The sequence below is a fragment of the Odontesthes bonariensis genome, chromosome 21, assembly GCF_027942865.1.
Source record: "Odontesthes bonariensis isolate fOdoBon6 chromosome 21, fOdoBon6.hap1, whole genome shotgun sequence".
NCBI lineage: Eukaryota > Metazoa > Chordata > Actinopteri > Atheriniformes > Atherinopsidae > Odontesthes > Odontesthes bonariensis.
Window position 1 is genome coordinate 16,207,929 of NC_134526.1, and position 22,329 is coordinate 16,230,257.

The following is a 22,329-nucleotide window of genomic DNA, read 5'->3' on the forward strand; positions in this document are numbered from 1 at the left end:
TCACTCTCTCCTCGCGATACTCTGGGAATCGGGGGTCGTCTTGCTGCAAGTCCCGAGTCGCCTTTTTCGAGGCACTTTATTCATGGGTACCAACACAAGATGTTCGAAAACACAGCGACGAAATCTGGGACTGCAACAAGTCATAAACACGCTGGGATTTAAGAAAACTCAGCTTTTCACAAAACATAAAATTATGGTTGTTGTTGTTTTTTTTAAATGAAAAAAACAAAAACACAATCACGTTTCAGAATACACAACAGAGAACACGTGATCTCAAACGCGTCAATAATACAGAAAGCTCACAAACAAAACAGGCTTGACTCCTCCATCCATGTTGCACACACCCGTTTCATCCTGTCCAGTGAGCACGGCAGGGTTTTCACAGAGAAAACCAGACAAACAACCACGCACGCATTCAGTCACCAATCCACCTAACATGCATGTTTTGTAGAGAGTTGGTGGGAACCCACGCATGCACACTGACAGACCTCTGTTGAATGTCTTAACCTTCATCTTCGGCACGATCCGACAGTTGTTTTAAAGAATTTGAATAATTGCATTTCAAAGCCAGTTAAATCTGAGAGTCTTCTGCAAAACTAGTGAAACGAGATCCTCAGGACAGCCGTGGGCAAGCATGAAAAGGGAGAATAATATTGGCTGAAATCTAGAACCTTTGACCAGCTGCTCAATTTTCTGCCAGCTTGAAATGATGCTTTATGAATTAATAATGTTTCAGCACAAATACATGAAACAGACACAGGCCGATACATAACTTTTTATTTTGAGTCTTTATGTACATTTCGCTGATATTGCCACTTATTATGAAATTGATAAATCTCAATCGCTTCACAGCTGTTAAGCCTGCTGACTGGACAACCAAAGACGGTGCTGCAGGAATCTGGATTCAACACTGCTTTCATTCTTATATTTACATATGAATTCATATTTGAGCTCTTGGGTCCCTCCACTGGCCGGTGAATGAAGCGGTACCCCTTCATGCTAAAAATGCCTGTGAGCCTAAATGAGTGCTCTCACGACCAGTTTGCATTGTGTTCATGTCATACAAGTGAGCGCTCCTGGAGTCTGTGTGGAAGCAGCAGATGAACGCAGAGCGGGTCTTTAATCCGTCTGACCACAATCACACTGGAATCTAACCGAGTTGAATCTGAGAAGCAAAATTCAAGTAGACAACCCACTGGATAACTGTAATTACTTTAATTTACATAGATGTACAGTTAACTGACAAAAACCCCAAAAAGACAAACTGCTTGACAATTCTGCAGCTTTCTGTCAGTGCTCACACAAACTGCAGGTCACAGAAATGATTGGCGACATCAAATGCATAGCTGATGGAGGCTGTGGATTTGAGAGTTTCTTTCTTTCTTTTTTGTGTAGGCCAGGCACAGCATTGCCCACGTTGAAAATCAGCTGTCTTGTACTTTTATTTTCATACTTCATCCACAAAAGGTGTATTAACAAGGTTTCCGCTAGCTGCCATGGTCTTCTTGCCATCCACAAATTTGTTGGCAGCCTGCAGAGAGAGAAGACGGGAACTCTTTTAATTCACTGCCCAGTGCTTTGACCCATTTCATGAACAGCATTATCAAAAAAAACAAAACAAAAAAAAAAAAATACAAAAAAGCGCGTTTCGCTTTCAGCTAAAACAGAAGGCAAATCCATCAGCGGTCATGATGTTGAGAAAAAAAACGAGTGAACTGAGCTGAAAGCGGTCAGGTTTTAATCAAATACTCAAAACACAATTAAAATGTTACACAAGAAAATTATTGATCTGTAGTGAGGTCACGAAATATCTCAAAATTCTCAGCGTACGAGTTGAACGGGTCGACCCACCGAGCTGCACTGCTTCTTAATAAACTTGCCCGTGTTTGCCCTCAAGATTGTGACATAAACCAAAAAGCCAAATTTGGTGTAACCTGGTAGAGAACTGGAGCACGGGCAGCTGGAAAAAGCCTTCATGTGGATCCTGATTACGCTACAGCGGCTAAATACAACATTGATCCTGGCGGAGGAAGCTCTCTTCGAAACATGTTTCCAGTTACACTGAAAAACTGTGGATGCGGGTAAGGGCCATTTGCTGCCTCCTTCAGAAGGCGACTGCGTTACAGTAATGTTGCCATGACGACAATCCTGAGGTCAAACGAGGCAGCGGAGGCGTCGCAAATAATCAACACATCGGTTCTGCAGCGTTGGTTTTCAATGTCATTTCTCATTGGCTTTTTCTAACGTTGGCCCTAAACGGCACGCCTACACCAAACCACTGCTGCCACTTGCGAACAATGTAAACACACACAAAGTAGGAGTTCGCCAGGTCAGCCACTGAAGTGCGTTACGTTTGACACAGCGTTAGACAGTTTGAGTAAAATAAAACTGTGGATGTAAATAACTTGAATGTAAATGACTGGCATTTATACTGACACTGAAATACATGATGAAAAATCCTTCCATAGGTTCTTACCTCGAGCACATCAGCCTTGGTCAGAGTTTCTATAGCCTGGAGGACTGTATCAGGAGACTGGTAGGTTGCAGTGCTCAGAGTCTGAGCACCGATCTCCTCCAACAGGCCCTCGGAGCTCTCTATTGACATCAGGTACTCTGCTTTCACCTGGTTTCTGTGCAGACATGTTGAACACAGACACCGTGAGGAAAAGCTCGTGGGTCTTTCAGCAAAGCGGCTACGGCAGAACTGCACCTTTGAACTCACTTCGCTGTAGTGATGTCAGTCTCCGACACGTTTCCCTCTGCCACGCCTTTCACTTGAGCAATGGCGGCTTCGATAACCTGAACAGTGAAACACACAGAGGGTTAGCAGCGATCCTGAGACTTCTGTGCATTTTAAATGAAGTCACACCCAGGGACCAGTCACCTCTCCTGCAGAGTCAGCTTGTGCAATGGTATAGACACCAAACAGGCCAGAGTCAGAGTATGAGGCATTGAAGGCGGTGGCCTGAAGACAACCAGAGGACATCAAATGTTATGATACAGGCTTTCAAGAAAATGCAACTCAGCATTCTACTGTACGGGGCTGAGATATGACACAACCAGCTCTTTCTTTAGAACTCTTGTTTGGGAAAAGACTGCAACTGTTTACATCCTTCTGTAACTTACATCAAACGGCTGCGTGGTAGCTTTGGCAATCCCATTTCTCAGTTTGCTGCTGATGCTTGCGCCCCTCTTCACATGTGGACCAGCTCCCAGGATCCTTTGCAGCACACTGAAGGCATTAGCCTCGGCACTACCCGTCACACCGCCCTCACTGACGATCAGCGCGTGGACCAGGTCATCGTTGTTCTGAATCCGCAGCTCACCTACACACAAAAAACTGTGGTGACAATAAAGTAGTGGGGAACTGGATGAGTGTATCGTTGTTGTTTAACACAAGCGTTTACCTCCGCGGTACATGGCTTTAGCCATGGGCACTCCGGCCCCGCTGCGGGCACTCAGGAGCCCCTCGCCCACTTGCCTCAGTTGCGAGTGTTTAACACCTGGATCCAAAAATGAGTCATTACCACACAACTGAGCAGGAGCAAAGTTTCACTTGAGACATATACATACATACATCAACAAAACTCCTTTGGCTTAAAGGACTATTTAGAAAACGGACATTCTAAAAATGACGAGAAAGGAGAGCAGATGTAAAGAAGCTACACAGACAACACTCACCTAGTCCTACAAGAGCCATTCTGCCAGTGGTGAAACTGTCCTCAACAAACGACTGCAACTACAGGGGAGGAGAGGTGTAAGAGCCACACACTGACTACCAAGTGATGGTCTAGGAAGGCTGAATTAAATACACACGATGGTATTCTAATCATTGGCCTCATATTTGGCAAGGACGGCTCAGTTCAGTCCAAGACCACAGAGATCAAACATAAACACTCATCCCTACCTGTTCAGAAGAGACACGGCCGACCATGAAGTCGGGGCAGTACAGGGAGTTGGACAGAGCGTTTTTGTATGCAGCTTCATGCAACTTCTCAATTACACCTTGGTGAGAAAAAAATAAATAAAATAAGAGAAAGAAAGCAGTCTGAATTTTAGTCAAGGGAAATTAATATTGATGCAGATAATCACAGACGTAAAGTCCCTCATTCTTGCAGCTTAAAGCTAGTTTGTTTCGGCAGAAGTTGGCAAACTACAAAACTAGCGACAGCGCCTCATGGCCAATTAATACAAACCGCAAAGCTCGACTACGGCTCGCTTCGGATCATACTCACTTATCTGAGGAGACTGATGAGCCAGAGCCTTGTCAATCTTCACCCTGGATGTCAGATCATCCACCTCCCACGGCCGGAACTCCTGAGCTGTTGTCACATTGACCAGAAACTCCAACAGTGAATCTCTGTAAAAAAAAAAAAAAGAAAAAGAAAAGGGTGGAACAACAAAAAAGCATCAATGAGAAGTGGGAGGAGTTTTCATTAAAGCCCGAATAAACACCAGGAGTAAATCAAATAAATAAATAGCTTAACTTACATGTCATCTCTCATACACTCTGCGGTGTAGACCATGGTCTCTCTCGATGCAGTCACACTGTAGATAATAAGAGTGCGGTTGCTTCAGTGTGGTGCGCTGCTGTTGCTTCCACTTGTTTTTATGAACAATGAGACAAGCAGCATATTTGTGCATGTCCAGAGGCTACGTTTCACTCACCTCAGGCTTCCCCCTATTGCCTCCACACCGCGGCAGATCTTGAAGGAAGACGCCCCCTTTGTTGTCTATGAAAAGAACAAAAAAAAAAAAAAGGACCCCGGTGTCATACGAAGATAAGCTGCTACTTCAAGTGTAGTAAATATAAACGATCTTGTTGAATGAAATGCAACGACTTGCTCCAGTTTGTCAGAGGCTGAGCGGAAATAGAGCTAATCAAACCGAAGAGGATTTCTTTCCTAAAGGTATCACACATTCACAAACGGATTCGCAAATTACCAGGTTTGCTGCCAGTCGTAACACATGAGAGACACCCTGGTTTTCCACAGTCTCATAGCGACTCCCAGCTTTCACAAACACGCCAATACTTGACAACGGAGAGTAATTTTCCAACGAAGCTATCACCAGACCGTTCGGGAGTTTTGACACCTGAAGCAGCAAAGAAAAATGTCACTGGAAGCCTGAAATCATATACGCAGATTTACCGAGAGAAGAGCGCTTACCTGGACATTTTGTGGAGGGAGGGGCGCACCTTTGGAGGGTTTCAGGCTCGTGAGGGGTTCAGTCAGAGTTTCCCTCCTGGCAGCAGCATAGCAGCGTTTCTGCGGGGAGCAGCAGTTCCAAATGAAAGACTTCAGGTGTGACTTATGCTTACGTCAGTTTTAGACGGTAAAAACAGTAAACTGCATAATTGCAGCACTTCCACAGCCCTCAACTCAACCCAATAAGGACACTTTGTGAAAGTGGGACATTTTAGAAGAGTGCAAACCGTGAGATCCAGTTATCTGGCTTAGAATATACGAGATTTTAAATAAAGTAGACACACGGGCTGATATTAGATTCACCGAATATCAAACCCACAACACTTAACATGACCTCTAATGTTATGTAACAGCCGGTGATAACTTCTTAACTATGTTCTGACTACATGGCATCTATATCAGTTGTTCCCAGGTCTCCTCCACTGATCACAAGACCAATGTCACAAGGAGAGAACAACATTTGTTTGATTAGCCACACAAAGCCTTATCTCCTTTGTCCTTTCAAGTTACCTATACATTAACAGAAAGTTTTATTCCTGCATTAACCTCTTTTAAAGACTTGGCCTCAGTCTGTATGAGATATTTTTTTCGGTGGAAGGTTATAAGCCCTGCAATCCAACAATCATCTATTACATGGATATCATTATTCCCCAGTAAGAATTTTAAAAACCTTTTTTGCAAACCTTAGAGGTGATAGCAAAAAATAATGTCACTCGAGTTTTAAAAAGTGTTTTTAGCACCTTTAATTAAGGAAAACTCTATACTACTTTGTTTTGGTTTTGTTTATTAACTGAATGAGTCATGACTATATGTTTCTCCTCTATGTGTCTTTTATATCTTAGGCATTTCCAAGTGTAGAAAGTGACAGCTCTTCTTTAAGCAAAGTGGGGTCAAAGGGCTGATTTCACATACTGAGGCCACAGCCACTTCATTTACATCTCAGGGACAGAACATAAAAAAAACAACTATCAAAAGTCTCAAAGGACGCATTAAGGACCCCAAAGCCTGACCCCCCTACATCATGCAGCATGCATCCTGTAAACAAAGCCCGGGTCTACTGTGACAAACTGTCAGTAAGTCATCGGGATGTCAACACACTGTGACTAGTGTAGCGCTGTTGTTTGCTCCGATACAGCTCGAAGTAAGAGAAAAGGGATGCACGACTTCAGGGATGACCTTCAGGTTTCATCCAACTGAGAGAAGAACCGCATAAACCACCAAATTAAGCTAAACCGCATCTACGAGTTACTGTAAAACACTCGCAATTTGTTTTGCTGGACCTTTCAATCCAAGGAGATTTAACTCGACAGCGAAACCATGTAATATCGCTTTAGAGGCAGAAACCAGCATTAGCCGACCACCTGAGAAGCTAACTAGCCAACGTGCTAACTGTGACAGCTGAATGCGGTTTCAGTTTTAAAGCGGGTTTGAAATCGGGATGAACCGGGTTTAGTCCCGACAGGTCACCCCGTTCAGATCCGAGAAAACACGGAACTCACAGAGAAATTGTTGAGGGACCGGATTCCTCTCATGACTCCTGAATCTCTCCTTCAGCCGGCACAGCAGTGACAGATATGGCGGCGGACTGACGTCATACCCATAAGCCACTGTGGCGGCGCCCTTTCAGAGGAGATTTCAAAATAAAATAGAAATAAAACTGCATGTTCAAGTTATCCGGAATTATGATAAACGGTTTGGTTTGGTTTGTGCTTGACAAACAGCATCAACAACAAAATGATAACTAAATTGTGCATTACCTTGCTGACCCAGAAACCTGTTTGTGTGTTGTCGTTTTTGGAGAGTTATTGTGAAAATGAAATACTGTCATCTATGGAGGAGAGCAACTGCAGACACTCATATTCTCTACTTTTTCTTTCATGTTGATCACAGAGGGAAATTTACTTACTTTTTCCTTCAGTAACAAATTAAGACATTTCAGGTCTTTAATCTACCAAACAAAGTGTTTAAGTTGCAAAACAACCAAGAAGAAACTGGCAGCTCTTTTGATAACAATTTTAAGCGCTTGTGACTGAATTTCTCACGTTTGCCAGGCTCACTTTACCTAAAAATATGAGTAACGGTAATCAAATGTTGAAGAAGCTTTGTATAGTTTTCCAAGCCCAGGGTGAATTCCTCATCAAGTGCTGCTGTCATCATTTGGTTTAGAAAATATTTAGGAAAAACAAAAAATCTTTCTAGAAGCCCAACTAGACATCTTCAAACGTTTTCCCTTGTTTGCTTTCCAAAGATGTTTGGTTTGCCATTAAGATACCAAAACAATTCACCTTTCCATTATAAAAATCAAGTCATCAATTCTCTAAAAAGCTGTTGAATGAATTTAATATTTGATAACTACTCAAAAGCTGCTGGCATAGCACTCCTTTCCATAAAAACACCATTAACTACTTTTAGTGCTTTCTGCAGTTAAACCTTTCATGTTGAGGAAAGAAAAAAGGAAGAGACTACAAAAGAGAGAAAGGACAGCAATCATTTAAAGGGAAAAGAAACAAAAGCAGAAATGATAAAAAAAAATAAATAAAAAAAATCATAGAAAAGATGAGTAGGAAAAGAAAAAGCTGAAGAGCACACAGGGAGAAAAAAAAAAAAAAAAACCTGAAGATTTAATTGTCGCATAACTTTTGCACCATTTCTATATTTTGGGGCGTTTTAAGGCTACTTTGTAAAATTGGATGAAAAACAAATACGTTTAAGAATTTTACTTCTTTATTACAACTACTCAAATGCACTAAAATGAAGGACTTGCACCCCATTACAAAAATAGATTAAACATATCACAGGTTAAAAAGACAGTCAGAACAAACAGTTTAATTACAAAAGAAATATGTTTGATATGTGCACATCTTTTTCCACAGGTAACCTTTTAAAAATATTCACAGACATTCAAACAATACCCTAAACGTATTCACATCATACAGAGTGAGTTCAGACTACTGATTAGATTGTGGGTCACAGTAGCTTGAGAACTTGTTGGCATCTCAATCACTGCCACAAAAGGATTAACCTAAGTGAGCGAGAATTGCACCTGAAGCCATCTCCGACTAAAACCAATTGCTTTTTGTAACCAGTAAAAGCTCACACAGCTCTGAGCCAGTTCCAGGCTTCTCACTTCGCTGGTCTTCACGGCTCTGAGCTTGGTAGTGCACCGACGCCAAGCAGAGTGCAAAGGATAATACCAACCAAAAACATCTCCCTTGTCACTGTCCTTCAGTTGTCGCTAAGCGTGCTCGTACCGCTGCATACGTGAATGTCCTTCCTCAGCTGCGTCTCTCTGCGTGAGACACGCAGCTGAGCCAGCTGCGACTGGTGGGCATCTCCCCAACAATCTCCCACGTGTCGGATTCATCGCAGTACCTCTCAATAGTGTCGTGATATCTGCAAGTAAAGAGGGATCAGCATTCAACAACAGTAAATCCAACATTTGAAGAAAAAAAAAAAAGCAGCTTGTTTTTAACCTGTCCCAGCCCTCTTCTCCTCCCAAGACATAGATCTTGCCGTCCACTACCGCAGCACCTGGCCGGTAGCGTCGCTCCTTCATAGGAGCACACATAGTCCACTGGTTGGTCTTGGGATTGTAACACTCCACTTTGTCCGTGTTCTCTATTGAAGCATGCCATCCACCTGAAAAACAGAAGAGATGTAGGAGAAAGAACTCCAACCATTCTTGAGAAACCACGAAGGCTGAGGTGGCACTGAAACTGTTACCTATGACATAGATCTTCCCTTTGAGTGTACAAGCGGCTGAACCAGAGCGAGCGATCTGCATGGGCGCAACCTCTGTCAACGCTGCAGTTTTAGGGTTGTAAACTTGTGCGAGGTCTGTGCCGTCACCGTCCTCTAAAACTGCACCGCCTACAAGGACACAAAACACATCAACAGGCACACATTACGTTTGTAACCCGGTAGACTTTAAGCTAAAAGAACTACGTTTAGATAATACGCATTTCCTACCGGTAACATAGAGCAGACCATCGAGTGCCACCACTGCAGGACTTGTGACGGCCATTTTTACAGACTTCGTGAACTGCCAGGAGTTGGTGTGGGGGTTGTAGCACTCCACAGAGTCAAGACGAGAGCGGCCCTCCCACCCTCCAACAGCATACACAAAGCCGTCCAACATCACCAGGCCTGAAACCAGATGATGGGACAGACTAAAAATCAGTAAGCAGTTCTGCACATGCTCCAAGCTCACAGCAGATGTGGGCTCCTACAAACACCATAAACTTGCTCGAGCATCTGTGCCCAAGGGATAACCCAAACTACAAAATGAAGAGAGATTAATTGAACAACAAGACTCTCCTATCCAGCAAAAGCAATTGTGGAGGCCATTTACTGGGATACACAGTCAGCCGTAAAAAAAAAAAAAAAAAAAAAAAAAAAAAAAAAAAAGTTACAACTTTTGAGGTTCTTACATGAACCAAACAGTGAAGATTAAATAAAGCAAGATAATGCATGTGCAGTACATTTTAAGTGAAAAGCTACTAAAAGAGAAATTAGCAGGCCAAGCAGACGTCTTTACTTGTGGGTAGCAGCTAAACGCTACATTAACTGTTGTCATTGTAAGAACATCCCAATCTTACATTAAATTGTTAAGTTTCGTTGCACTTTAGTAAGTCCTGAATTTTGTCCTAGAAGAATGTATGGCATAAAAATAGACGATGCCGCTGGTTCTGGTGCATCTATTTTCAATCCCACAGACAAGTAAAAGTGCAATGCTAAATCGGTGCAGGTTCGCCAACCTGCCCTAAAAAAAAATGCAAAATTGATATCACTGCACCGCTGCTGTTGTCTATCAAGCATAAAAAAATGCTGCAGATCTAAAATACTGTAGAAACATCTCTAAAAGAGAAGCCTTAAATGTTATGAAAATGTCAGGCGAAGTAAAGTCCTCAAAAGGAGTGCACACAAACCCGACTGCATTGATCAAAGTTAAACACAAACCTAGATACACATTTTTAATGGAAAAAAAGTTATATGCTGGACTACAGCAGTTTAAAAAAAAAAAAACTCTAAAAAAGGCCAAAAAATGTGTACATCTCCATGAGATGCATAAAGTGAGCCTAACACGGGAATGCTTTAGCCTCTGATCAGCCATCTTGTGTACTTAAACTGCAGAGGAACAATAAGAACAACCATAACTGGAGAAGAATTTAGTTGAAATGAGGCACCACAGCAGACGAGACGCAGATCCACACCTGGTAGATTGAAGAGCTAAGTTGACAGTCTCTTACTGTGCTCATTACAGAACTGTATGTGCATGTACTGGAGTTCCAACACACTGAATTCATTTCATGAAGAGCGAGCAGCACTTCATGGAGGTTCGAAGGCTGCTCAGGACTAACTGTGGTCAGTGGACACCGAAGAGGATCGATTCTGTACAGAGCTGCAATGATGAATAATAAAAAAAAAAAATAAATAAATAAAAATAACCACAAACACCCAGGTCGTCTTTTATTGGGGAGTTTTACAAACTTTTCCCAAGACAGTCTGGGGATCAGTGGAGTTCCTGCCTCCCCTGCTGGTGGACTCGCGCTGCGCTTATGCATCTCAGCAGGACATGCGCAGCACGAGAATGCAAGTCGTTTATCACATTTGTCTGCGATGACAAATTTAGAACGCAGATTGATTTCTGCTTCACTCAAACTTTAAGAACTGAAGATCCTACACTCTGTGCGGATTTAGAGCGTCACAGACCAACATCACAGTGCAGGTGTAAATGCACCCTTACCCAACTCGGAGCGAGCTACATTCATGGGAGCCATCTCCATCCAGGAGTCGATGCAGGGGTCATAGCGCCACATCTCTCTGCTGGCAGAGCCGTCTGGAAACTCCCCTCCTGCCAAAAACAGAGTCGAGTCTGCGGAGATGCAGGGAGAGGTGGATAAAAACACCAACGTTCAAGTTATTAGGCCAACTCGCTCATTTTAGAGAAAGTTTGGACCCAGAAGGACCTCACCTGACACGACCAGCCCGTGTTTGCTCACAGCAAAGGGCAGGCACGCCAGATTCTTCCACTGGTTCGTCACGGGGTTGAAGCTCTCGACGCTGCGCAGCACCACCTTGTCATCCTCCCCGCCAACCGTCACTATCACTTCAGCTGTCCCTGTTGCCATGGCAACATGGGTAGAGGATCAGAGGAATGAGCTACGGCCTACTGCCCTTTCTATACATGTCTGTCTATATACAGAAAGTGTGTGGTGATCATTTTCATCACCGAATAATCTGATGATTATTTTCACTGTTACTAAATTCATCTTATGGGCTTAAACGTGTTAGAAAAAACAAAACACTCCTCCTTTGCAATGTCTTGTTTTCTAACAGACAGAAAAAGGTTTATGGAAATCTATAATTCCTAACAATCAAAAATAGCCAGGGAAAGTAAAACGTAGAAAGCAGGATGGAAATCAGTGATGAGCTCTCATGATGTCCCTTGACGCCTCCTATTTGGGAAGAAATTTTGTAAGAGACTTCTGATTGATTACACTCAAACAAGCCAGACTCTCCCTCAGCTTCCAGTGAACGTACAGTTGCAAAACACACGGCACCCTTTACTACTGTGTGATCAAGAACAGTCTGATGCTGCGAGAAAGGTGAGGTGCTAACCGGAATTTCTTTGTATGCATTCTCTTTGAGCTCACTGCAGGCTGGATGATGTTAAAGCAACGCTTCAGTGGAAACGGGTGGAATTTGTGAGCGTGTTTACCGGTGAACCTGCGAGGCCTCACTCTGGAGCAGTAGAGCTCTCCACGGCGGTCCTTCAGCAGCAGGTAGTCCTTGGCCTCAGAGATGAGCCTCTGGCAGGCCTGATTCTCTTTCACCACATCCAAAGACTCGATCATGTCATGGAGGTAGTAGGGGCTGATAAGGGGCAGGCGGATATGCTCGAGCACCTTCGAGGAAAGACAGATTTTCAAAACTCGGCTACTCATCCTCGCTACCGCCATTGTGCTCCTCATGCAAGTACTGAACCAGCCTTCCAGATACAAGCAGAGCTCTTCAGCAAGAAACACCTACCATCAGCCCTCTCAGAAAAGTCATGAGGTTTTACTGCCAATCAAGGGTCTGAGCAAATATTTATTTATAGTACTGCGCAACACAGGCCTCACACGATAACTACATTTTTACATGTATGCCAACAGAGTAGCTTCTGTGATCTGAAAGAAAGATTTCATTTTTCTATAACATTTTGTCTTGTGTGCGACGGTGTTCTGTTTCGCATGACTAAATGTGAACTGAATAAAAGAACTTTAAAGCTGAAAATCAACCTGCATGGCGCCGTGCGACATTGAACAGCTAAATTAGAAAAAGGTCACCTTTTAATTATCTGTGCCCAGGGGTGCACTCTTTCATGAAGTGTGACGTGCATTAGATTCAGTGCCTTCTGCACGGATAAAACATACATCCACAGAAAAGAACAGAACAGCAGGTATACGTCTGCCGCTTCATCAGCCTGTGTAAACTCGGGCAAATCTGACCTTTTCGAAGCTCTGCTTGCGCGAGGGACATTTCTTTAACCACAACACGACGGCCTCAAACACCATCTCCTCTTTGGATACGTTGAGATGGTCATTGGCGATGATCTCTATCAGTTTGTCCACACACAGGGACAGGAACTCCTCCTGGAGGAAAGAGAATACGGGAAGTACGAGAGCATTGAATTAAAATGACAACAGCAATCAGTACACATTCCTGAAAGTTGATCACTTGTCAGCCACGTAGTTTGACTGCAGACAAGGTGGGAAGATTGTATTTGGTCATTTGGAACCCACAATACTGCCAGGTGACAAGTGAGGTGCTTTAGGACCGTTTTTAATTGTTAAGGGAGTAGGTGTAGGTAATGTGACAATCAGCAGAGTGCAACTGGTTGACTAAACAATTGAATCTGCAATGTTTGTCAGATTTCATCAATACTTATTAAATCAAAAATCCTTAAAGCTGGCAGGCTGCAGCTTCACAAATGTGACTAAGCTTCATCAGTGATGTACATAATACCACACTGAATATTTTGGATCGACTCAACAGAAACAACAGGATGTTTCCATCAGGCTCTCACCTGAAAACGAACGATCCTGAAATGCTCCAGAATGTAGTCCATGCTGCATTTCTCCAGCACCTTACAAGAGTGGGCCTCGGCAAAGCAGTGAATCCCCACACAGTTCATCACGTCCATCTGGTGCTCCATAAAGCGACAACAAGCCTCGCGGACAGCCATCACATCCAGCAGGTTGGCTGCTGCCAGCAGCGCCTACAACACAACAAATCAGCACCGAGCACGCGTGTATGACTGGTGGATATGAAGGGGTGCGAGAGGACTCCCCACCTGAACGTTTGCTTTAGAGATGTAGACCTCTGATGTGTAGGCGTAGCTCACCAGCATGCCAATCATCTGAGGTTCAACACCATTGATGGCAACACGATCCTGCTTGGACTCCATCAGATCAGCTGAAAACATCGCCTGAGGAAACAGGAGGGAAAAAAAAAAAAAAAAAAAGACCACAAGTGGAGATTTTCTAGCACTTGAACTGCAGTCCTCCCAATTGTGCCTGCATATGAACTGGAGTCCTGTCCTTGACCCAACAGGGTAGAGAAGTGAGTTTACCTGGAAGTAGGAGCTAAAAGAAGCCAGCACAATGCGATGACAGGGGAACTCCTGTCCTCCACAGCACAGAGTCACATCACAGAAGGCGTTGTTGAGCCGCAAGCTGTTCAGGCCCTGCAGGACTGTGTTAGGGTGCCTGGTCTCCACAAACGTGTAGTCCTCGCTGCCCTGAGAGACAGGGGGAGAGGCGACAGGAGCTACGGGGTCGGCCTTCTCCTGGACCTGGAAGATGGCGTTCATAGTGGACGGCAAGTGCAAGCTGACGGCAATTACTTCAGACATATCCGACTGTGTTAGTGGATCCTTGGAGGCAGACATACAGGACAGTTAGGTTGTGATATGTTGAGCTCAACTTTATAAAGCAAATTGTGAACCAGCTGACCAAGTAACTCTCTAGAAGTTAGTTCCAAGAAGCTCTAATTCAGGAGAGAAATTGATCAAACTCGGGCGGTAACAAGGCGGAGAAGCTCTGAGATTGTCTCACTAATGAGGCTTAGCTCAGAAGCAGCGGCGCAAACGGGCGACTTTCCACCGAGTTAAACTACTCGGTAAGCTCAGGAAAACCCAAACGATGTACAAACAGGTGTAAATAAACGCTCAGTAATTGCAATACCCATGCACAATACCTGTAAACCATAGTCGTGACAGCTACACTGCGAACACACTCTCCCACATATCGTACAAACCAGTTTCAGTCAGCAATCTTTAACGCCTCTCACTCAAAGCCCCGCCCACCTCCGCGCCACCACTTTAAAGTACTTGGTGCTAGAACAGTGTTTCTCAACGTTTTCCCTCCTCCAGCACACCTGATTCAAATGAATGGCTCCTGATCAGACCACTGCAGAGCTTGATGACGAGTTGATAATTTGAGTCAGGTGTGCTGGAGGAGGGAAACATCCAAAACATGCAGGGCAGTGGGTCCCGAGGACCAGAATTGAGAAATACTGTGCTAGAACGTATGAACTGTGGCTACAGACCCGCACTTCCTTACCCTAACAACCAATCACCAACGCACACAAAGACTAATAACCAATCGCAGCAGTACATTTCTTCCGCTTTCACCCAGTCTCCGATCCAATCCAATGGACCTGTCAAGAGGCTTCACTACAGGTTACTTCCTACTTCGTGTTTACTTTATACAGGGGCTCGCCCACAATTTTGACACTTGTTGGTCTCTTTCCTTTTATTTTTTGGATTCTTTTTATTTTTTACTCAGCTTTTTAAGTTGATCACTTTATATTTTTAAATAGTGTATAGTTGTATAAAACATTTCTACTGTTATGTTTTGCTACTGGATGCTTGAATTTCCTTCAGGATCAATAAAGTATCTATCTATCTATCTATCTATCTATCTATCTATCTATCTATCTATCTATCTATCTATCTATCTATTTCACTTTAATTATGCTTTACTCATTGTAATGATTCCCCATACACCAGAAGACCCCAAAGCCATCTTGTTTTTGGGAATCCGATTATTCGTTTGATAGGTCTACATTACTTAACAATCACATAGTATTATGCCTCCTGTATATATGCATTTAATCAACCTGAGCATTTTATGTCAAACGCCAACTATTTATCTTTGTATTAACTAACTTTTATTAATACAGGCAACATCACTTAGACAGGGGTCTCATTCTCCAGAGAGACCTGTTTTGAACAAACGTAAAGTGTGACAAATTTGTCACAAACAAACATAATTTTCCGTGTAGTACACCGTTTGATTAAAAGTACAAAGTGAAAGCACAAGAAACTATTTAAAATGGGAATAAAGTTCCAATGAGGCTATTTCTATTTTCCTCTAAATAAATCTAAAATTCCTTCCAGAAATCAAACTGGACACAACCATATCATGCTGTAGGATATTTAAAGACAAAGGAGTAGACTAGGTAAATGACTTTCTTGCCGAGCTCTGCGAGCACTCAGGGAACACTAAAGCTAACAAAGGACTGGGAGCAAATGGTTGCTCTGTTTGTGTGACACATAGAAAGAATAAAAACATGCTGGTAAAAGATCAAAGATGGGAGGGATTTGTAAATTAAATTATACTATGTGAAAATGAAATGATATTATATAATGCATCTGCATATAAGAATGTACCGTTGACCAGAGGGTACAAAGTGCAATAGTGAGCGGGGGGTTTACAGCCGGTTATGAACGTCAGCGCTCCGTGATAAACCGCATTCAACATCTGCAGAGAGCTGACAGAGGCGTTCCTGTAGATAATGTCACCGATCAATAGGAGATGAGAAGGTGGCAACAACAAGCTGTTTCCTGGTGTTCAATGAAAAATATGATTTGAAGAAGATTTTTATCTTTTATCATATACAGTAGATTTGACTTTTTTCAGTCAGGATGCCTAGATATTTATAGGAGGCCTCAAAAACTACGAGGGTGCCTTGTGCTGCTCTAATAGAAGAGAGAACGACTGGCATTTTCTTTTTGTTTTGAAAACAGCATATCCTTCGTTTTGTCTGCATTTGGTATCAGTTTAAGATGAGACAAATCTAACTGAATAGGATGAAATACAAACTGCGGGCAATCAAAGACCAGAGCAACAGTGTTTACGCGAGAATAAAAGGACTACTTTGAAATGCTGTATATCTGTCATGTTTCTAATGGGGACAGATATGTTACATTGTCTGCAAGGCTCTGATAAATTAAACTGTCACAAGCGTTTCTCAAATCCAGGCACCCATAAATGGATGAAAAAAAAAACTTTTAAATAACAACCGAAAGAGCGCAAAGTTATCTTTGTTAATATCAAGACGTATGTTTGAAATGTTTAAGGTGATGTCAGTGTTTGTGAGAGAAAAAATAAACTAAAGTGAACACAGTAATTGAGTTTATCAAACCTAAATTATGATTCATGAAAGATTGAAGGACATGGATATCGTGCAAACATGTTTTATTTATTTGGCAATTGTGTTCTAAAGAAGAGGTAAAACACACGGCAGCTCAACCAAATCAGCCTATGACCCTGTTCATTTTTTAAGGTGATAAATAATCATAAGTTCTCAACCACAACATCTCTTCTTTGCATCTCTTCACTTTTTAATCTAAACTTATCAAGATCACTCTTGGTTGAACCTTTGATTGGATTTACCAAAGATAATTATGTGCATGAATTGAGTTGTACAATGATTTGATAACTTCAAGATCTGGGAATTGTTCTGGAGAAATTAGTTTGCTGAATCATTTTGGTCATATACAGAAAATCAAGCTGTTATCTCTTTTTGCAAAAGACACAGAAAATGTTTTGTCTACAACCGATTATAAATAACTGTGTTGCTTATAATAGATTACAAGCCGCTGTCTTTCACGATGCCAGGAGTCTCTACCGCCTTCTTTCTTCGAGCAACGGCTTCCAAGATCTTCTTTCTGGGTCCTAGCTGGATGCGAATGCCTTTCAGGTCTTCATCAGAGCAAAGCATAAGCGCCTCCAAGTCCAGGTGCTCTCTCTTGAAAGCAAGGGCAAACTCTGGCAGGGAGATGGCGGATAAGAAGACATCCAAAGGAGAACTTTCTTCGTCTTCATCGTCGTCCAATCCCAGATCTTCCTGATCCCACGGCTCAGCCTCACCGGTCTCCTCAAAGCCTGCAGCTTCTTCCTCGGACTCCAATAGCTTATTCTGAACAAGGAAACCAAGACTTTCATTGTTCCCAGTGGGAACGTCCTCTGACTCCCGATTCATCTTCTTCATGAAAATCAGACCACCCAGGCCAGGCCGATTGAATATGGATTGTTTGACTTGGCCGGGTTCTTCGCCGTCATCGCCATCTTCAAATCTTTCCATTTCTTGCTCATCTAACATGCTCTCGTCTTGCTCACTGAAGACACCCAGAAACTCTGGTTTCTCAGATCCTCCATTCTCCTGTTTGAAGAAGATGACATTCCCATCTCCACCTGGTCGCTGCAGCGTGCCTTTGTCTTTCTTCCCAAGTTTTTTCTGGAGCGTGCCTTTAACCCTGGCTGTAAGAGAGCCAGTTTTTTCTGGAGCAATGAGCTTGGAGAACTGCTCACTGACATCGGTCATGGTCCCACCGTTCGAGAATGCCGATGCCATGCTTGCCTCTGAGACCGACCCACGGTGCATTTTATCCATCTTGCTCTGGTGTCTCTTCTTCACCTTCTCGTAGAGTTTCACTCGTCTTTCTGCCTCTTTCTGGGCCTCCTTCTTCAGGTTTGCGACCTTTTTCGGATTTTGATTGGTCTGCTGTGATGCAGCATCATCAAGAAAGCGCACGCAGTCCATGTGGCCACGGGAAGCGGCAACGTCCATGGCTGTGTGGAATTCGTTATCCAGTGGGAAGAGGTTGGCTCCAAAGTTGACCAGAAATTTGAGGATGTGCATGTGGCCATTAGCTGCTGCATGGTGCAGTGGTGTGTTTCCCCAGATGTCATTCCTGTTGGGATCACCTCTGTATAACACAAAGGAAAGAAATGAAATACAGAATTATCTAAAACTATTCTAATTTCTGTTTTCATTATAGTTTTGCTTCTCTCAGTTTTGCTACTCTCTTACTGACAGAATGCAATAATGATTCCTGCTCTTTATGTCCAAATTGTGATCCTCATTAAGGCTTCAAAGCTGAATATGTTTTGCTGGCTGGAGCCACATAATTAGGTTTAAAAGCTAATCTGTCTTCTAGTTTTAAGAATCAGAGTAGCAATGGGTTTAATTGATTTAATACAGGGAGGCTTTTAGACATTGTGTTAATACTATTATTATCACGAGTTTATCACGAGGCAAGTCAAATCATAGCCAATATACAGTGGCTCAACAACTATCCTCAGTGTCCACCTCCATGAGACCACAATCACAGTTCAAAAATGTATTGTTGTTACATAGTTTGAACGCTTTAAGCAGGCAAAATATTATGTGTAACTGGTGAGCTTCCAGTCCGGATAACCAATATATAGTAACCACTAATATATACTGCAATGGGGGGACTGGTGATTAAGAAAAAGTAGAAAATAAGACAAAATGTTAGAGTTGTAGGTGTTAAATCTGGAGCTACGTACAGTTTTAATACAGGGTCCTAAGAGTAGCTATGGGAAACAGAAAAATTCTAATATGTAAATCCGTGAATAGTTTCTGGATTTTGTGTTTAACATGAATAGGATAATATCTTTGTTGTAATGGTATTACTCAGCGAGCTTCTTACTTACACGTATCAGCCACAACAATACAGAATTGAATAACACTGCTGTTAAATTGTAATGTTTTGTGGGATAATCTTTAGCCCTGGCATTCATGTGGATATTATGTATCACCTGCCAAAGCATTGCTGCAGACCAGACTGCGGCCACCATGGCAACAGTCCTCCACCCAGCAGGAATACTAAGGAACGACAGACGGAACATGAAAAAATCCAAAGGCACTGATCTGATTTCCAACTCTCTGAACCCAAATATGAAACAGGACCATTAGGATCGAGTTTGACGCCACTTTAGGGCATTTTTCACTTCCTTGTTTTTATACATATTTTGGAAATCTTTTGCTCTCTACAGTGGTTTTTACAACACAGCTAAATATGACCTAAAGCAGGGTACTTTAATGTTGTGCCTGATTAGTGGCATTTTCAAAGGCTTTACTGCTCTTTTGTTCGTGTGTTTGTGGGTTTATTTAAACCAATCACCCGATGATGTAAATATTTTCTTATAAATACAGAATTTCAGTTCAAAACAAAATAACAAGTTAAGCTTTACAAAAAGCTTTGTTGAATTAATTAGTTAATCCAAAAACAGTGATAAGCAGAATGTGCAGAAAAAGATTAACTGGGAGTAACCTCAAATGGCTGTCAACTTAAATAGCTGTTTGTAACTGTGGTTATCAATAATAAAATATCTGAAAATCCCTTTAAGAAATGTTAAAGGCAAAAACTAGCTGGAACAACTTGATTATTTTATTGAGATGAATTTCATTTTGGGCCATGCAGTGGTTTGGTGGTGAGCACAGCACCTGCACCTTACAGCAAGAGGGTTTCAATCCCGGCTGGGGCCTTTCTGTGTGGAGTTTGCATGTTCTCCCCGTGTATTCGTAGGTTATCTCTGGGTACTCTGGCTTCCTCCCACCATCCAAAAACATGCATGTCAGGTAAATTGGTGACTCTAAATTGACTCAAGGTGTTAGTGTGAGCATGCATGGTTTTTTAGTCTTATTTCTCTCTATGTGGCCTTGTGATGGATTGGCGACCTGTCTGGGGTGTACCCTGCCTCTCTGCTGGGATAGGCTCCAGCCCCCTCGCGAACTACATTAAAAGGATTCCTACAATTTTAAAATATCAAAATTGTGCTCTGACAGCTTGGCTGCTGTTGGGCTTTCTATCCCCCCCCAAAATGGCAGTAGGCCATCTGCTTTATTCTGTAAGGCCCTGCCAATTGCGGACAATAAAAGTTGAGATTGCTCAACTGTAGTACTGCAACAACTTGTCATAAATCCCAATCCAGGTTAGTTATGGCTAAAGCAGAAATGCTTCAGTTAATTTTAGCCACGTAGTTGATGCGTGCTGCGCCCCTGCTAAATATCTTAGTTATCTTCCCAGAGGCTCATGTGAGATTTTAGACAGTCTGTTGTTGAGCCAAACGAAGGCCGGAGGTGGGGGTGGTGGGGATAGATAAAGGACTCTTTTGTTTTCCAGCATGGATTTGGCTGATTAAACATTTGGCTCACTTCATGGGAGAGAGTGAAAGAATAAGGAAGCTTTAGGTTTTATCAGTGTGGTGAAGTTCTAAAAACTAAAGCAAAACAAACTTTTGCTGTCCAGTAATGATAACTTTAGATCTATCACCATTTTGGGCTCCAGTGTAAATCTTGATATAATTAGTTGTTGTCAAGGGAATCGTGAATAAGTGGCTCGCTCTCTTTGGTAAATTAAAATATTAACTGCGGCATGATGATAACAGTAGTGGAAAACTACAGCTATATCAAACATACAAGCAAAACGAGATTGGGAGGGGTTGATCATACTTACTCTCTGCTGCATATGATCTGAAGAGCATTGAGGTGCCCATGAAAAGCAGCCAGCAAGGTGGGAGTCATGCCATCTTCGTCCGCAGTGTTTAGGTCCTTCCGTGTGGCCTCCTTCAAGAGGTCTTCATAGCCGTCTATCGCTGCTTTGTGGTACCTAGACATCTTTAAAAACTGAAAAAGATTCTGTTGCTTTCTCTTCTTTTGTCAGCCCGCTAGTGTCAAATGAGCAACAAAACCACAGATCTGAGCAAACAAAGTGATCACTGGGCGTATGAGCAGCTCGGAGCCATAAAACAAAAGCAAAGTCCAGTTCACTAGTGTCAGCTGCGCCATTTCCTGCTACAGCTCATTATCGTCACCAACTGAAAGTCCATGCTGTGACGGTGTGCCCAGTACCAAAGGATTTATGACACTTTGTGATGTTCCTAGTTCAATGAATTTAAGGAGAATTCGGTTATCCTACAGCTGATTGTTGAGTTATTAGGATTTAGAATACTCAGAACTTGTGAAAAACACAATTAAATGTTCATTTAAATGTTAAATGAACACTAACTGAAGTAGTTGATGTCTGTTATTTCACCGTAACTGTAAAATTAACCACATTTTATCCTGTAAAATCCATATGATATTTTTCACTGTTTCCTGTTTGTTTTTGCCATATTGTATGTTGTCTACAGTATTTCTGTAAACGTGGACTTTTTTTTTTTTTTTTTTTTACAGCACTATTGTGTAATTCACAACTGCTGTACCCAATAAATTGTTTTATTGCACAAAAGACAACAGGGTAGAAAAACGTAAACAAAATGTGTAACATTTAGTAAAAAAAAATACAGATTATATCCAACTGAACAACTCCCACTTTAATCTTCCCTCCAAAGAGTGCTGGAGAAACAATAGTGGCCAAGTAAAATGGTAGAAAGCTATATTACAGACTATATCTTTTGAGTATTAGCTGTAATTAGTTTACAGCTAGCCGTTGTATTTGTCAGTGTGATGACAATATGGCGATCCAAAGTCTCAGAGCACACTGAAAATCTATCATATCCTCATTTAAATTGAAAATAACACCATTTTTTTTATATTAGTTAGAGACATAAAAACACAAAAAAGCAACATACATGTAAATTGAAGAAAATTATTTTCAGGTTCTGCTCTATTTCTGGGTCAGCCTTCAAATTTAACGTATGTCCTTCCAATGATTTCATTTTCTCATTAGAGGCTTGTCCAAACTTGCAGCTTGCAGCCGCTGTTATGAAACCACCTGTTATAGATATGACTTTGTTAGTGTAGTTGAGTCCGAAATTAAATCAAAATGGTTTTCGCTTTTTAAGCAATGAGGGCCATGCATCCAGTCATGGCTAAATGTTTCCGTGGGGGCTGTGATGCGTGTCTAAAACACTTTACGGATGCAAGATCAGTTGTATCCAAAGCACCGTCAGACAAATCGAATGTTGTAACACAAAAGGATGAATACATCAATACATTAGACAAAGAATTTGGTAAATAAAGAGCGCATGACTTCACA

At 42.2% G+C, this 22,329-nt stretch overlaps 3 protein-coding genes across 3 annotated transcripts; all 3 read right to left on the reverse strand.

Annotated features, from left to right (window-relative positions):
* Positions 1–762: 762 nt before the first annotated feature.
* On the reverse strand, positions 763–6,796 carry uqcrc2a (ubiquinol-cytochrome c reductase core protein 2a). The gene is made up of 14 exons (XM_075453124.1): positions 6,707–6,796; positions 5,169–5,267; positions 4,945–5,094; positions 4,669–4,733; positions 4,492–4,548; positions 4,236–4,360; positions 3,908–4,005; positions 3,682–3,739; positions 3,408–3,503; positions 3,127–3,326; positions 2,885–2,965; positions 2,723–2,799; positions 2,477–2,630; positions 763–1,531 (listed from the first exon to the last, which is right to left on the reverse strand). Exons 1-14 carry the CDS (start codon positions 6,737–6,739, stop codon positions 1,448–1,450), a joined length of 1,377 nt encoding a protein of 458 aa, XP_075309239.1. The 5' UTR covers positions 6,740–6,796; the 3' UTR covers positions 763–1,447.
* A 1,117-nt stretch (positions 6,797–7,913) lies between these two features.
* Positions 7,914–14,619, reverse strand: LOC142371723 (kelch-like protein 24). Its single transcript, XM_075454449.1, is given in 13 exon segments — positions 7,914–8,492; positions 8,495–8,600; positions 8,681–8,846; positions 8,931–9,077; positions 9,177–9,353; positions 10,954–11,082; positions 11,182–11,328; positions 11,929–12,115; positions 12,701–12,844; positions 13,279–13,470; positions 13,546–13,680; positions 13,825–14,127; positions 14,451–14,619. Coding segments are annotated over 12 exon segments (1,872 nt in total). The 5' UTR covers positions 14,107–14,127; positions 14,451–14,619; the 3' UTR covers positions 7,914–8,432.
* A 2,510-nt stretch (positions 14,620–17,129) lies between these two features.
* On the reverse strand, positions 17,130–20,966 carry anks4b (ankyrin repeat and sterile alpha motif domain containing 4B). Its single transcript, XM_075454661.1, has 2 exons — positions 20,806–20,966; positions 17,130–18,249 (listed from the first exon to the last, which is right to left on the reverse strand). Exons 1-2 carry the CDS (start codon positions 20,964–20,966, stop codon positions 17,130–17,132), a joined length of 1,281 nt encoding a protein of 426 aa, XP_075310776.1.
* Between the last annotated feature and the right edge of the window lie 1,363 nt (positions 20,967–22,329).